Source organism: Sceloporus occidentalis, unplaced genomic scaffold (genome assembly GCF_023333645.1).
Source record: "Sceloporus occidentalis isolate IW3139 unplaced genomic scaffold, rSceOcc1.0.p SCAF_277, whole genome shotgun sequence".
NCBI lineage: Eukaryota > Metazoa > Chordata > Lepidosauria > Squamata > Phrynosomatidae > Sceloporus > Sceloporus occidentalis.
Genome location: NW_028317257.1, coordinates 579,873 through 597,743, shown reverse-complemented (window position 1 = coordinate 597,743; position 17,871 = coordinate 579,873). Strand labels below are relative to the sequence as shown.

General features: G+C 37.2%; 1 protein-coding gene across 1 annotated transcript in view; it reads left to right on the top strand.

Annotated features, from left to right (window-relative positions):
• Positions 1-3,250: 3,250 nt before the first annotated feature.
• LOC149275602 (WD repeat-containing protein 27-like) overlaps positions 3,251-17,871 on the top strand; it is a 203,375-nt gene continuing 188,754 nt past the window's right edge. The window contains exons 1-13 of the mRNA XM_089504538.1: positions 3,251-3,266; positions 3,936-3,994; positions 4,130-4,271; positions 6,447-6,571; positions 7,348-7,455; positions 8,258-8,309; positions 8,587-8,657; positions 11,012-11,132; positions 11,707-11,830; positions 12,698-12,801; positions 14,265-14,329; positions 14,712-14,845; positions 15,529-15,599. Of these exons, the coding sequence (XP_089360664.1) occupies positions 3,251-3,266; positions 3,936-3,994; positions 4,130-4,271; positions 6,447-6,571; positions 7,348-7,455; positions 8,258-8,309; positions 8,587-8,657; positions 11,012-11,132; positions 11,707-11,830; positions 12,698-12,801; positions 14,265-14,329; positions 14,712-14,845; positions 15,529-15,599 (1,192 nt within the window). The remainder of the gene's footprint in view (positions 3,267-3,935; positions 3,995-4,129; positions 4,272-6,446; positions 6,572-7,347; positions 7,456-8,257; positions 8,310-8,586; positions 8,658-11,011; positions 11,133-11,706; positions 11,831-12,697; positions 12,802-14,264; positions 14,330-14,711; positions 14,846-15,528; positions 15,600-17,871) is intronic.

Sequence of the window (17,871 nt, the reverse complement as noted above, 5' to 3'; positions counted from 1 at the left end):
CTGGAACCAGGCTGATGAAATAAATCAGAAAATGTAATGAAATTGTTGCTGCAGATTTTACCAAGCTTCCTCCACAATATCAGGATTTTGCAGATGTATGTGCCAAAGGCTTTATTCGTCCGTCTACTTCTCCAGCAGGCGCTCTTACATTCTTTGTAAAAAAAAAAGAAAGATGGCTGTTAATCGATTACAGTGAATTTGATAACATCACCGATAAAATTGGCTGACCCTTGCCTCTTATTCCTAAGTTTTTTTTATGAAACTTGGTTCACTAAGGGGCCTAAAATCTGGTTTGCATAAGACCGGGTGATCTTTTAGAACCAGGTACGGACATTATGAATATCTAGTAGCTGGTTGGGCTTTGTAATGCTCCTGCAACCTTTCAGCATCTAATGTTGGATCAGTTTGTTGTGGCATATTTGGATGATATACTGATATTTCATGGGACTCTGGAGGGGTCAAAGAAAAAAGGACTGCATTGTTCTTGAGCTCCTCCGTACCCACCAACTATAAATTAAACTGGAAAAAAAGCTTTTCTGGCAGAAGCAAGGTGACGACTTGAGCAGGGATAGCAGTAGCCACTGCAACATCATGTCCTCTGTAGTTGATTAATTCGCTACGCATGGTATGGATTTAAGCTATCTGATCTTTCAGCATTTGAAGGGTTTCTACCTGAGTCTCCACAGTTCTTGCATTAAATGCTGGGCTAATTCAGAATTTGTAGGACAAGGGGGCACTGAGGCCTCTTGGCTTTACCTGCCGCCTGCCAGAAGGCACCAGCCCTCCCCTACTCCCAATTGTCTCTTTTTAGGAAGAACAGTCCTTCATTTTGGATCCAAATCCCTCTACCCCTCCTTCTTCCTTTAATAATGCTTAGAGGAAAATAGGATTTCATTCTTACCATCTCTAAACAACAGCAAAGGAGGCAACAGCAGATAACTGTCTTTAGGAGACATTTGTAATATATTGTCTGACTTAAGCATTTTTAAAGGGGAACTCCAACCATTTTTATTACCAGTATCACATTGAAATAAGAAAATATAAACCTATAACACCCTGTCACGTGTTGAAGTAAAGTGGAAAAACAGAGAAATCAAAATAAAGTAAAAAAAAAGTAAAAATACTTCCCTATTTCACACTGCCGCAGCCCAACAAAACACTCCTCTCCGTGTTCAGAAAACGTACAGAAACAGCAATCGGGGCGCGTGTGTATATAGGAAAAAAAGAAAAATATATCTGATAGTGTGTTACATAGGTTATCACACTATCAGATATATTTTTCTTTTTTTCCTATATACACATGCGCCCCGTTTGCTGTTTCTGTCACATTGAAATAAGTTTTCCAAAAATATGTTATTGTATTCTGTTTGAAAACCGTTCTAGTTTTAGATAATCAGTGTTTTAAGACAGATTATCAAATAACAGAATTTTGCATTACAAATAAAAATGCAATTACACTGTATACCCAAAAGATGACACTGTGAGTTAAAAAATACAAAACGTTATACAAACCTCCTGCCCCAGTGTATTCACACCTATTGTAAATGTCTGTATATAATTATTACATGACTACAGTTAGTGTATGAGTCCATTTATTGTACACACTATTCTATTATAATATAAATTATAACGCGCTAAGTACATCTGATCTGTATTGTCTTTATTCACACATTCAAAGTTACATTTTCACAGCTAGCTCAGGTTCACTGATCAGCTTCTTTGTTTACATTGGTCTGGGGGCGGTTAGTTTACTTGAGTCACCATGGCAACACAAGACTTTTCTTGTTTGGGATTTCCAGTTTACTAGGACTAGAGAGCTCAGTCACTGTCTGGTAGAGGGTATGTTCACTTTTATATTTTCTATAAATACTTTATTTCAACAGGACCCTCCTTACCTATTGTTTCTGAAAGTCAAGTTGGTATGTTAAATACTACTTGCAATGTCCTGTTTTTCCATTGTACAGAACTGTGGAATATGCTGGCGCTATGTAAAACATTTATTAATAATAATGTTATTGTTATGAATATATGTTTGATTGAGTACTTTGTTTTGTAGATATACCAAATGAAAATGAGGATGAACAGTCTTAATTTGCAAAACACTTCTCCACAATCTGTTGTTTCTGAGAAACAATTCACAGTATCAACTACTTCTGTGTCCCACGTGGAGCTTGCTTGCAGCCAACAGTACTGTGCCTTCCCACTAAATGGAAACGAGCTTTGCATCTGGAACACAACAAATTCTGATGAACAGGTAAGATATTTGTTTACAAAAGTAATATTAGATCACTGAACTAAAATAAACCATGTAATTATGCTTATCACATGCAGTAGGTATAATCAGAGATCAGGAAGATCGTATATCCATACATATCACAATTGCAGATGTATCAATTGGGTCTGTTTCAGTTTTGGGACGAAAGTCACATTGTCCTAAGACTGGAGAAATTTAGCCAAACGCGTACAATATGTAGGTTCATAGTTTCATACCAATTTAAGCAAGAGTTTATTCTCTAAAGTGAGAGTTGGCAGGAAGGTTGAGATGTCTGTTTCTGGATGAAGTATATTATAAATGGCTGTCTCTGGCCAAATTATCTGCAAGAATGGCTGAGCCGCCCCTACATAATGCCTATTTCAGTGAGTTGGCTTTCAAAAAATCACGCTGATTTGAATATAATTTATAAAGGACCATCCAAGATCTTCTTGGAGCTGAAGTTCACTGGGGTTGAAATTTCCTGTCAACTTTTTCTTTAGTTAATAAATTGTTTTCTCCATGGTTAGACCTCATTTAGCAAGATCTATGTTCAGCAAGTATACTTTTATAGAGGCGTGATATCCATCACTGACTATACCTATAAAAGCAGTACAGATGGTGAGGTGTGTTTCCTATACATTCATCTTCGTGCGAAGGGGATGCATATGTGACTAGTTAGGCAATAGAGTCTTCAAGCACAATGCAATGGAAAATAAAGCTAGTCTGACCAAATATTGATGATGCCTAATAGCCTGCCATATGATAAGTACCAGTTAGCATCTCCCATTGAGCTTCAATTTTTATTTGATCACTTGTGCTGTTGCATCTCACACACAGCACATCAGACATTCTACAGATACGAACAGTGCAGACATGAAATATGGGCACATTGTTATTGAAACTCAACATGTATGCCTTAATGCCATCATCCTTGAAGCTGGAATCTGGCCCACTTCCATATGTTTGTGTTGCCCACTACAGACAGACCCAATTAACATGCCTCCACCCCTTGGTGAGAAGACCAGACAGAAGGGTGTCCCAGTCTTCTCTAGTCACTATGCCAGTGAAGAGGGTTGGCGATTCATCTTTGGGTCTTCTGCTGCCTGTACCCCACAGATGTATTCAAGGGGAGTAGATTAACTGGAAAATGTGGTAAACTTCATGGTGAATTGACAAAAATAAATTAATGTATAATAAATGGTGAATAAAAATAAATGACCCAAGCTGGTAGTGAAAACAAGACAACCTTTGAAAGAAATCCTTAACTATATTGATACAGATGAACAAAAGTGTCCTCTTAAGCTTATGCTAGTTTGCTCAAAAATAGAGAAAGATAATGAATAATGACTCTTAGTTCAGTCAGGAACCATATGGCATCACCACAATTGGCACCACAAATCTTACAAAACCGTATTTTTGAATTGTGAGGATGTATAGGACAGAATCTTTTACATATTCTTATAGAGAATTTTTTTTTATTTAACATGTAGTTTCATGTAACTGACTGAGCCTGCTCATTCTTCAAATGTGAACACATAGGGACATTGTTTACATATTCCTTATATTACAATGTTTCTTATCTAAGTTGTTTTTATTGAGTTTCAAAACGAGTTCATCAAATAGTTTTCCAGAGTTCCACTAAAAGTGCTGAACTTCCTGCCACATCTTTTTGTCTCCCTAGACTCGCCTGACTACGATTCCCCCGGCATAGCGATAGACTTAAACGCCTGCTACCAAAGTGTGAGAAAAATACACTTTACCTCATGCATTTTCAGTCATGCGTATTTTAGCATAAACATTTACACCCATTGAAACCATGCAGCATTGTTATTTTGCTATTATTAACAACAAATATATATTTATTATTTTTGACAGGCAATTGTGTTAAAAGGGCACCACCAAATAATCACTGCAGTTACACTTAGATATGGCACGGATTCATGCCTTGTTTGCTCTGCGTCACGTGACTATGTTATACTGTGGAACATAGATGAATGTAAGAAAAGCATACAAAGAGGTGAGTCATTTTGACAATTATGGTATATTTTTTTAGTAAACTTGCTAATTTTCTTTCCACGGCTGTACCTTGATTGCATATGTCTAGATGATCAGGATTTGTCTCTGAACCCCTGTTCCTACTTCAAGACACCAATCTTTTGTACATTATCCCACAAGACAGAGCATTGGGAGGCTGCAGGGATTTCAGTTTTTAAAATGAAGGCACACGCATGTCAAATTGACAAGACTACTCCTTTAATCATCACCTTCAATATAATTGTGTCATCACACTTTTACTGTGCTATGAGAAATGGGTGGGTTGTATTCATCATGCCACCCTAATAAAGAATAGAAAAAGGCTCCAGGCACTCAAGGGTTCCACTTAGGCAGGTTTATTGAAGGAGAAGGACAACAACGTTTCGACCTCACAATGAGGTCTTTATCAAGTTTATCATTGTGAGGTCGAAACGTTGTTGTCCTTCTCCTTCAATAAACCTGCCTGAGTGGAACCCTTGAGTGCCTGGAGCCTTTTTCTATTTTGATTTACTGGGGAGCTGGCCCTTCCTGGCACAGCTAAGCACCTGAGTTCCTGTGGTGTGTGTGCAGATACCTGATTCTGGTGACACCCTAATAAAGAATGACACAAAAATTAATTTTATTTCCATTTGTTTCAGTTTACTTTTAATACACTGAACCACAATGATCCAGGTGATCCTAGAGCAATAAAGAAACAAGAATTTTACTTTTTTCTGAAAAAAGGTTTTATATTTAAAATAAAACATTTTTTAAAGTGATCAGCAAAGTGATAAATGAAGACCTGAGTATTTAAAGTGAGGATTTAATTTTGAAATCACATTTATTTCATTTTCTTTTAAGGTTTTATTTCTTTTGTGGAGGTTTTAAGGTTTTGGTGAGGTTTATGAATATAAACCCAATTCAGAGGAAATCAAGAAAACCTGTGTTTAAAGTGGAAGCGAACAAAACACTGATTCAATGGCAATTCCGATATTAGCATTCTAATAATCTGCGACAAACACTCAAGGTTTTGTTGGTGATATAGTCAGTAGGCTGTCTAGTGTTACAGGCTGCTGTCTTTTCAGTCTTCATTGCCAGACCAAACCTTGCGCAGATCTGTCTGTTTTCCGAAATAAGGCCTTTTTAGCAATACGTGTCCTTCATGTTTATGTGATGACTTTACACGTTATGTGTAATCGCTGGAATGTTCCAAGTTCCAGGATGCTTCCATTTCGCAAGTATAGCTTCCGAAGAGTGCCAGAGAATCATGAGTAGGTGAATATACCTGTTAAAGCTCCGAGTATGTTAAAAAAAAAAAGAATTTACTGGACTGCGACAGGTTGACCAATTTATCACCTTCAGAATATAATACACTTTGACATCCAGATAAGGTTTGTGTCTTTAAATCGGTCATCCAACAAATAAACAAAATAGAATAATTCGAGCAACTAAAACAGCAACGTGCCAAACGTATGAGTATTTTTCCTTATTATTCATAGTCTTTGGCGTTTTTACATGAGCAGCTCCAAAGTAAAGGAACTATAAATGCATTGAAACCTCTGCTTTGCATATAATGACCTCTGTTAGTCTTTTGACAATATGCACTTACTCTCTCTGTTTACGTTTATTTTCTCAAGTATGTCATAATACACGATAACATATATGAAAAAGAGGCATTGATAGAAAAAGAGAATGACATTTATTAACTCCTTTATTAACTCTTCTTATTATTCGGTTTCTAGCTCTTTAGCCCTTGTCTATAGGCCACTGCTAGATGGCACTGTTGAACTGTTTAATGTAAACCAACAGCATGTTTATGATACATCTGATTTTACAGGGAAATAGCCAATTCCTAATGATTACTTTAGTTTACATTTGGTTGTAAATGTTAAATCTGTAAATCGGAATTTATTTTGCTTTTGTTTGTTATAAGAAGCTTTATTTGTTTCTGTGGTATATCACCCACCAACGCGCTTCACTTGAGTCATGTGACTACAGGCTAAATTTAAGCCTGAAAAAATATAATTGGGGTATAACTGAATTTAGGACGCACCCCTACTCTTAAGAGGGAGCAAGAGAGGTAAGATCTATGTCAGCTTTTGTCATTAAAAATTATTGAATTAACGTGGCTTTTTACCAGCGTCTAAACCTTTTTTTTTCTAATCAATATATTCAATAGGAGGGGTTCCTCGAGGCCTTGTCATCGGAACTGTTCTAGGCGAAGTGTCCTATTTGGGATTCCATCCTGATAGGATGATGGTTGTGGCTTGCGCAGGAAACGAAATATTCATTCTTAATGCAGAGGTGAACTAATTTATATGCTGCTGGCTTTCTTTTGTTTTATTAAATGGTTTAAAGCTGTAAAACTTGGCTGAGAAATATTATCTACGTAGATGTGTGCTCTTAATTAATTCTCTGTTTATTGTAAAACTAGGGAAACATATCGTACGACAATTGTACATCGCCAAAGCAGCAAAAAAATAAGCATCACAGAAAGAGATTAGTTTTGTTACAGTGTAATAATCTTGGCAGATGTCACAATATTAAGTTTCCCAGAAAATATCATACAAAGGTAACCAATGACAGAGATATGAGTAAAATAAAGAACATTGAAAATAGAGGAAAAACACGTGGTGCCACTATCCAATACAATGATAAGCAATAATAAGTTAAGTACCATGTGTCCTGACAATCAAAGCCCATTAAATGCTTGGTGTATTTTTATTTAGGACTTTTGTCTCACTCCATGTGTAGAACGTGCAGCAAATGACAACTAACCATTCATAGAATCGCCAATAAAAAATAGAAATGGTATTGGCGCAATAAATGTGTAATTTTAGAAAGCACAAAAATTAGAAAATGGATTTTTTGTCATTTTATCCAATGGACTAAATTAATAATGCATTTTTTTTATCCATATGTACTGTATGCTGTGGTTTAAGGGGCAGTGTACCATACAGTGACATACAGTCCCACCAGCAACGTCTCATATTGAATTATGTGACTATATTATTATTATTTACCTGCAGAAAAAACACCTAACATAACTATGTGTGCGTTATAAATGCTTAATTTAACAGCACGAAGATATACTGGCAGAATTAACAGGGCACTTGGGCTCAGTGACGGCAGCAGAATTTTTGGAAGACAATCTCATTGTGTCAATCTCTGAAGACAGAACATTTAAGGTACCATTGGTATACTAGCACTTAGAATTGTGTTATTGTAGAAAAAGTCCAAATATATTTTGAAGGGAGTCGGGTTAGCTTGGACGTTTTTTTTAAATCAGTCATGGGAGGAATCTTAATCATATCCATCTGAAGTGTCAAGAGGTTTTACAGAGAGGGTGGTAGACAACTGCAACAGCCTCCCATCAGAAGTGGTAGAGGCGAATACAGTGAAGGAATTTAAATATACATGGGACAGGCATAAGGCTATCCTGAATCTAACACAAGGCTAAAGACTGATCAAGGTCTGAGTCTTTACTTTAACAAAAGTGGGCAGACTAGGTGGTTGCTTCAGTATGTCTACATTAAGTTTTTTCTAAAAAAAAAATTCTAGAAGTAGGCAAAAGTCTGATATTTAGAGATTCAAAATATATTTAGGCTTCGGTTACTCTTTTGAAATGAAGGCTTTTAAGTAGTCATTTTAGATGTTAAGTCTGTTCTGTTCAACTATTAAAATGTCATTATTTAATGTGCTGTAACCAATGTGATCACGGTTACCATCTTGGTTCAGATACAATACCATGATGGTAATGCCAGTCAGTGGTCAGAGGAGGGAGGTAAGAAATACAGAATTACAATTTGGTAAACTTTTATCAATAAAGATAACGTTGTTATAAAATCATTTTTCCAAAGAGGTGGAAGACAAGCTGCGCAATAAGTTATATTATCATACGATCCATCTTATTAAATTGAATGAAGGCTTAGTATGCTTAGTAGCCACGACAATAGTATGCAGAAATAAACTTTCTGTGTTTTATTACAGGTATGGGACTATCACAAGAAATCCTTGATGTATCAGTCATCAGTGCTATCAGGTGGTTCACATATTCGTTATCTCTATGAATATATTTGCCTATAAACGGAAGACTGGCTCCATTCATTGAGGATAAAATTGATGTTACATTGCTTTTTGTAACCTTCACTCATAGCTGATAATAATTTTTAAATCAGGGATGTCTCTAGGTTTTTAGGGGACCTATGCATATACCACATATGAAACAAATAACCCATGAAATAAATATAATTTTTGTCACCAGGTCATGGTCATTGCTTTGCGATTCCTAAAATGCTTGTCATTTTTTTCCCTCACAGCTTTTCCTCTTTTGAGTATCTACATTGATGTAGAAAATAAACAGATGATTACTGGATGTGCAGATGGACAGGTGAGATTCCTAAAGCATGGTCCATGTCCCTGCCATAGACAATATTTAAATGTTTCAGGAGAGAATCTGTATTGAGCTAATTCCTAAGCAAAATGCCCTGTATTCACTAATTGTTGTTTAAACTATGAAATGTGATATTATATTACATGTCATTTGGGAGAGGTTTGGTAGTTTTACATTTGATCGGCCTAGATATAAGCAGTACTTTATTACTAAAGTACTTTATTAGAGCGATCACATTACTATTATCATGTATTGCTATATTGGATATATAGTCAACGGGAGCACTTTTCTGTCAATAATGGGTTGTTTCTAGCAGCCAATACTGGCAAAAATCTTGGACCAAAGGAGCAGAGGCAGTGTCTTCAGCTAGTTAGTAGGGAACAAATGCATATTAAAGTGTTTATTAAGTACTTTAATATGCTTTCATCATTGGTGAGATTGGGACAGCAGACGCTTCCTTATTTATTAAACTGAACTGTAAAAGGTATAATTAGTAGACTTGGGCACCAGGGGGCTCTTCGTCTTCGTGCTCGTCTTCGTAAAAAAAAAATCTTCGTATTCCGCGAATATTCGCCCGTTCCTGTTTTCTCTTCGGGCGAATATTCGTTTTTTCCGGTTACGGGGTTAATACGGGGTTAACGCGTACCGCAGCAGCTCTGCCGCCAGTAGTTTAAATGTGCGTATCGGCAACTCTATTGGTCGCCGAAGATATATTAGCCATATATGTTCGGACAGAATGCTGCCCTCTGTTTATTTTACATTAAGTAGCATAATAAATAACTGGAGTTCAAGCATATGGAACAATGCTACTTAATGTAAAACCAACAGAGGGCAATATTCTGTCCGAAGATATATTAGCCATATGCGACAGTGTGCTCATTTGCATTTATTCAAATACAATATATTCTCATGATCCTTCTGTGTAATGGTTTAATACAAAAAAAACCCAAATAAATAGAAAAAAAGAGTTTGCAAGTTCGACAGAATTAATGTCCGCGTTTTCATGTTCGCCCGAAGACGAATGCACAAGTCTAATAATTAGACAAAGTGAAAAGTTCACTTTAATATTACCGTATTGGCTCGAATATAGGCCGCACTTTTTTCCCCCACTTTAAGTTTTTAAAGTGGGGGTGTGGCCTATATTCGGGGTCTAGCGCCCGACGCCCGGGACATGCAGTCCTGGGCGCCGGGCAGGCAGCGGGGTTTGGATACAGATCCCCCGCAGCGGTGCAGGGGACCTGCATCCTACTCCCCGATACGCTCAGACAGCCTCCCCTGCCAGCACTTTCCACGGGGGGGGGGTGCCGGCACGGGAGGTTGTCTAAGTGCATCGTGCGGACCGTCCGCACGATGCGTTTTACCTCTGCCCCCCCGACTTACCGGAGCAGACTCCCGGGTGTCTTGCGGGGCCGGCGGGGGACATCTACGCAATACGCGTATACAACTTCCATACAGTTATATACGCGTATTGCGTAGATGTCCCCCGCCGGCCCCGCAAGACACCCGGGAGTCTGCTCCGGTAAGTGAGGAGGACAGTGGTAGCATATCTCGGGGAGGGAGGACAGTGGCAGCATATCTCGGGCAGGGAGGACAGTGGCAGCATATCTCGGGGAGGGAGGACAGTGGCAGCATATCTCGGGCAGGGAGGACAGTGGCAGCATATCTCGGGCAGGGAGGACAGTGGCAGCATATCTCGGGGAGGGAGGACAGTGGCAGCATATCTCGGGGAGGAGGACAGTGGCAGCATATCTCGGGGAGGAGGACAGTGGTAGCATATCTCGGGGAGGAGGACAGTGGCAGCGTATCTCGGGGAGGAGGACAGTGGCAGCGTATCTCGGGGAGGGAGGAGGACAGTGGCAGCATATCTCGGGCAGGGAGGACAGTGGCAGCATATCTCGGGCGGGGAGGAGGACAGTGGCAGCATATCTCGGGGGGGGGAGGAGGACAGTGGCAGCATATCTCGGGGGGGAGGAGGACAGTGGCAGCATATCTCGGGGAGGGAGGACAGTGGTAGCATGTTTTTTTGGTGCTTTTTTAAAGAAAAAAACTTTTTCTTTAAAAAAGCACCAAACTTTTAGGGTGCGGCCTATATACGGGGGCGGCCTATATCCGAGCCAATACGGTAATTTTGTGCAATAAAAAGAAAAATCTAGTGATGTCAAAGATTATACTGATTCCAATGTGGCCGTTTTTGTTTTGGTACAGCAAACAACAAAATTTGGAAACAGCTATCTGCGATCTTGACTATCCATTTTGTGATATGTTTGTGTAAGAATATATTTTTGCCCTCACTGCTTTGGACTTTTAAAAGAGCCAAAAGAATCTATTTCTTAAATATTCTTTTTTTTTAGCTGCGGATCTTTAGTTTGTTAAAGGAACACCAGTTTCGATGTGTTTGCCAAACCGATCTACAGAAGGAGAAAATCAGATTCTCCAGGAAGATTGGAGATGCTCACAGATATGAAAAATTAGGTGAGCAGCACACTCTGTAAGAGGAATGACATAGCACATATTTATTCTTATACGACTATTATTCACAAAGAAATAATAAAATAAAATACTCTCTTAAATTAATAATAAAATAATGATTTAATAGCATTAATAGTAAATGATCTTTCAAAAGTTTTAACAAGCTATTTAAAACGGTTTTACTGCTTATGAAACTTTTATTTCTTTTAACCCCTTAATGACAAAGCCTGTACATGTATGGGCTCAAAATGCATTGTTTTCAATGGGTTTTGGGACCGCCCATTGTCCTTAAGGGGTTAATGTAAACTACAATGTTAGACGAGTAGTAACCCAGTGTGTATTTTCCCCAAGATGCTTTAGGACCAAAAAGGCTATCCCCATGTAACTGGAGGCTTCACTTGGCTGTGGAACATATAGTGGAAATTCTGGGGGGAAAGGCAAAACATTGTTTTCTTTGGTTTCACTAAACTGTATTTTTTGTCATATAGACAGAGCTTAAAAGACTCTTATACTGTTTTAACAGAAAAAAGAGGTTTCAAAAAAGCTATTTTTTGTAATATGCTGTTCATTTACACAGATGAATTGAAATATGAATCATCTAAGACTTCTGTCAGCGAAAGGAAAGCAGATGATACGATGGATTCAAGCCTTCCTGTGCTTTCCATGCAGAAATGGGAACCATCACCAGAAGAGAATGAAAAGTAAGGCTTTTCAAATACTATTTATATATTTTCATCATCCTTGTGTATGCATAGTACAAGTGTGCCAAAAGCGTGCAATTAATTCCTAGTTACCAACTTTCAGAGCTCTTCTGACCGGTCATGGCTCTGTTCAGATTTTGTCAGTGACACAACATTGTCATATAATCCGCTTAACAAAAGGATATGTCCCACATACATCATGTGGGGTGTTGTTACTTACTCATGTGTCGTCCACGTGTCCCCTCGGGACCGTTCTAATGGCACAGTATTGATTTAGACATTGATCATGGCAGATAGTTGGCAGATATTCCAGCAATCAGAACACAGACAGCCAGCAGTTGGGACACTTGAGACTCTTGTCAACTATCCAATTTTGGGGTGCGGCTTTACTTTGCATCTTATTATAAAACCATACGATCGGTATAGTTTAAAGGATATAGGTCTGGTTTATGAACTATTGATCTGGAAGGATAATATTGATTCTGTAGAGATTTATGAGTAAATAACTGCGATGGTGCTATTAGTGAGAGACTACTTTGTTCTGCTTAGTAACAAAGGAAGAAACTAATCAATATTCTACTGATTTGTCTGTTATCTATGTAACTCATTGTTGTGCACCTGGAGGTCGTGATTCTACATTGAGCACTCCAAGGTTCCTGTATGATGCCAGATTGCATTAAAACCCCAGGCCCTGTTGCATTACTTGTCTGCAGTGTTATTTGTAATATTAAAAAAAGTATTTGTCAGCAGTTTCTTTATATTTTACACTAATATCTCTAGAGCTTTAGCTATAACCAATTCAATTTTTACGATATTGAGTATTTATATGTTTCTGTTTGCATCTAATTATTTTTTTCTGATTTAAAGCTCCTTGTTTGGGATATCGAGACGTTTGTGGATTGGAAGTTCTACTGGTTTGCTTTTAATAAATATTGCCAACCTCGAAATTGAAGCTGTTTTAAATTTTAAAGGTAAAACAAAGTTATCCCATTTTTAGTTTGGTTTTTATTTTTTAATCATGGAATCATCACATTCATCAGATATTTATTTTTCTTAATAAAATTGAATCTGCCTGTGAAAACATTCAAACCTATAAACATCTCCTGTTTTTTGGTATTTTGTTTTCTAATGGGACATTATGATGTGTGATTTTGTACAAAGTTTAAAAAGTGGTTAAGGCAATATTCCATTGGTTGCTATGGTGATGGGACAACCTTTTTAATCTTTACATCAGAATCACTTTCTATACATAACCCCCATGATCTACTGTAGTGATAATCTCCTACCTATTGTCACAAAATCTGTGTTAGCTGTCTTTAGGCACTTCAAAGCCTTAAATATACTGTTTTTGATTTATTCACCATCTGTAGACCTCATCATGGTGAGTATGCTCAGTAGAATGGAAATCGTTAGACTGCAATGATCTCACTTGAGTCATTACCTAAAATGCTTCAGATTTCTGGCATGTTGTATTTGCATATGGTGCTGTCACTCAGCTAGGTTATCATATAACGTGTAAAAGCATATATCATTTCCTCACAATCATACTTTCCCCCACCCCAATGCAAAATGTTAGGGCTCTGTGGCAAAAACTCCCAAATGGCCATGTTTGGGTATGTGGTTTGCTGGTACTATTAGGGAAGAAAAAGCTGTAGACCACATAGACATTGTTTAGAAAATGAAAGAAAAAAAACATATTTCCGGATTTGTTATATGCCTTTGATGTAATATAAGGAAGTTTTACTTAATTGAGACAGAAGATGTGGAAGAGGTTGATACTGAGGGAACTGAAACATACACAATAGAGGAAAAAGGCTGCCCTGGATCTAAGATAAGACCAAAAGCCCAAAGTAGGATTCATATTTTTACAGAAGGGGAAAATGGCAAGCAAGGACACGTTAATGCATATCACAGCTGCATGGTCCCTTTTCGTGGTGTTTTTTTATGAATGTATTGGGGATACTGCAGAATCCCCCCATATGTATTTGCCCCTTCCCTGCCCCCCAGCTATTAAGTCTGCTTCAGCACAGATCCCTGTGTTCATGTGTGGAAAGCACTACATTTTGATCCATGAGAAGATGGAGTCTTTTATGGGGTCAACATAGAAAAAGATATAGTCACATAAGCTTTTGGGGTTAGTTCTGAGTTCTCTTCTTCTTTGTACAAAATATTGTAATCAAAGTTTATAAACTGTTTGTTTGGGGGCAGGGAGACCAATCTGTTAAATTATTGATTATTTTTTGTTTAGTAGACGGGAAGAGGATCATAGAAAACCTTAGAAAAAGGGTCAAAAACAGTCAGTAGGCCTCCAGTAGCATAGCAAGAATTTAATTATATAGCTTTGTGCATTAGTCCAGTAAATGTAACACGGTTCTAAAGAGTCGCATACAAATATGACTGCTTTATGTATACATTTTGTTTTTCTTTTTTAAAGACTATGAAGGCCTCAACATACAGTTGGCTGGATCATGTTCATTGTCAAGCAGTATGGGCTATAAGGTGAGTAACATACTGAATATGTTTCATTATTATCTGTATTATGTTTAATCAGCATAATTTATGTAATTATCATGTAATAAAGCACATACTGTTCCATAGCATAATGCAATAGATTACGTACCACGGTAAAAAATGTATGTTTGTGGCCCTGTAACACTGGAGTGATGCATGTCTGATACAGATTAATACTAATAACCCAATTAGAATTCACTCCCCAACTAGCTTTTCTGTAGTATGACATATACACAAATAAAAAACCTCAACTCCGCAAGTTAACCCTGTGTGGACTAATGATGTATTAGGTACAACACAAACATTTTTACTTTTTTTTTTATATATATATATACATATTGTATTACTGTGTTTTTCTTTTTTTCTGCAGACTTTCTGTTTGCTTTCTTCAATGTTTGGAAATCAGATTTCACTTCTAGAGATTGACAACCATGGTTTGAGGAAATCCCAGCAGTGTGAATTATCGTTTAGTAGATCACACCATAATTTATCCATTGTGTCTAGGTAACAGAATATGTGCTTCATGTAATAAAGCTATTTTCATCCAGTCCTTTGTCAAGTATTGTATATGCTGTTGTTGTTGTTTATTATTATTATTTAGTTAGCATCATATGTTCTATACAATGAGGTTATGCATACATTTGATATAAGTAGAGACAAAAAGATACTGTGAAATGAAAACAAGCGACAACATAAATATCAATCTAATATGTGACTTATTTGCCCAAGTGCACTCCCTCCAAACCCATTAATTTAAGGGTTGGCAAAAGATAGCTGTCAGGTCCAGATAAATGTACAATTGTTTTGTTATATCTATATGCTCCGATGTAATAATGGTAAGCTCCATCAATGGTGGACGTCTTCAGTTGGTGCATAGATTGACTCGTGTCAATAAATATCCTCCTATAGGGTCAACCCTCTGACATGGGATTGTGTCTGGTAGATATCAGGGAGCATACAGCTTTAACAATGCTCAAACTTTATCCTGATTACCTACTGTAAGGTCACCCATTCCATGAGTCACTTAGGTCCTTTACTTAGTTAAGAATCTTGCCTATTTATTTTGTGTGTGTAAATCTTTTCGGTACATGTGCAACACAATTAAAAGCTTCATGACTATATGTAACAGTAGACCTTTTACCAAAAGCATCAGAAATATCATATTTTTTTGTTTGTTTTCTCTTTAGTGGTCCTTTGCTCACATCCTCTCCCCTGTGTGCCAAAGACTGCAAAAAGCCAGCCAGTCAAAAGGCAAAAGGTTAGTACAAACTGAAAGAAATACTATAGTTTTGCTGATTTTATTCATTATGTCATTATAAATGTAGTGCTTCGTTATGCAGTGTATAGTTGTTAATACTAATATTTAAATAGAGGTATTCTTAAAAAAGAGTGAGGACATCAGTTGGTGTAGTGGAAGACATACACTATAATTCTCTAAATCCATAGGCAACATAATCAAAAGGGGGGCTGCTTGTGCATTCCTGTAAAATGTAATTCTCAGTAAACTAAATTTAATTTAAAATTAAAATGTAATTTACAGATGCTTGCAGTCAGTCATTTTAAGCTTGTGCTGGGCTCATTGTCACTGGCCAACAGTACTTTAACAGTTCATTAATATTTATACCCATTAATTATTATTATTGTATTATTAGTTATTGTTTTATATAGCAACTTTATATTATGCAGCTCTGCACAATAGGTAAAGGGAACAGGGAAGAGCAGCGAGGCCCTTTTCAAATAGGTCTAGCAATGGAACTGCAGCCTTGACACAATGACTTTTACAGCCCCCGGACAAGGAAGATTTTCAGGGCATCCCCATTATGCTATGTCCAGGTTTAGGTGCGAGTTAGTGCATTTATATGTATATGTGTTCTGACACCTTTTAACTTTTGAAATGAAATACTGAAATTGAACATTTTCCCTTGCCTTGTATTCTAAAACAATTTTCAGTCACATATCATTGTTCTAAAATCCCCCACACCAAGAATTAAAATATTTAATAAAAAAGGAGGAACTGGGATTGGAAGTCAGACCTGGAAACTGATATATATATACTGAATGAGCTACAGCAATGTTTAAATTGTTTTCTTAGTGGGGGGTAAGCTGTATATGAATGAATAACATGTGATGGATATAGGAAGTAGTAGTTGTACTGAAACTAATGTAATGGAACATCCCGTAAGAGATTTTCAAGCTATGCTGAGAATCAAGGAAAGGGATCTATCAAACTCTTAGGATTACAGCTAAGCAGTCCTTACTTAGATATTGGAGTATATTCTCTAATATAATCAAGCAGTAGCTAGTGTGTTAGCCCAAATTAGTCAGTGTTTTTGTGGAACATTTTACTATCATTTAAGGCATAAACTAATAGTGGATTTATCCACTAACTAACTAACAGAATGAAGATACTGCGGTACGTATGATTTTGTAGTCACAAAGATTCTTCAGTGTTGATTTTGTATATAATGTACAATATACAAAATCTACATTTTTGTGTATAACTAAAACAGTGGATTATATATTGCTCTGTTTCCCTATTAAGAAGACTACTAGACTAGCTGTATTTTAGGTACTTCATGGAAGCAAAAAAAGAGGGGATGAATAGTATGAAAATCACCTTCTGGATATATACACTGTGTTTCTCACATGGCCCATCAATTTTATTCAAATATCCACCCCCTCTGTAAATTACAATCAGGCGTTTGCGAGGTTTGGGTTGTCACAATTTGTGGTGAACATCATCCTGCTGGTGTCCTCCCCTGGTGGCCTTAACTGAGCAGGGCTGGTAGAACACTGATTTCCTTATAACTGGCCCAAAATGAAGGGAACATGAGGGCTGTTCCTACAAGGAGTAAAAGAAGAGTAATAGAAAAAGAAGAGAGTAATAGAAAAGGATAGTGTCTATAACTGAATCCAGTAACTTTGAAAATGTCTGCCATGAACCATGTTTACACCTATCCCTGTTTATGACATTATGTCAATTCCCTTATCTCTCTCCCTTTGTATTCATGGTGTATGTATTTAGGAACCCCAGACCTCTGAGGCCCAGAAAGCTTATGGAAATGTTTCTAGGTTGGCCCAATAAAAGCTGCCAACTTTCAGCTAATGACTCCATTTTCTTTTGAGCTAATGCGGCAGTATCCATTCTTCTTACTAATAACCATCCCTCAAAGTATTTACTTTTTTCTGTGAAAAAATCATTAAGCTGATGTTTTAACATGCAGAAAATATTTCCCCAACATTTACCTCAAAGTGGTAAATTAAATGTAGTTAATGTTACGTGCTTGTATTATAATTTATACATCTGATATATCAGTCTTTAAATCACTCCTTGAACGTTTTACTTATTTTTGAAAGCTGTGATGATAAATTACTTTTAGAAAGTAATTACTTCACAGTGCAATTTTTTCCGCCTCATTCATCATTTGATTAAACAAATATGCAACTTTGCCCTGTGGAAGAGATTTAACTAGAAACTATAAAATGTAAGGAGCAGGATACTTTGAGCAGCGTGTGTTGGACACCTAACG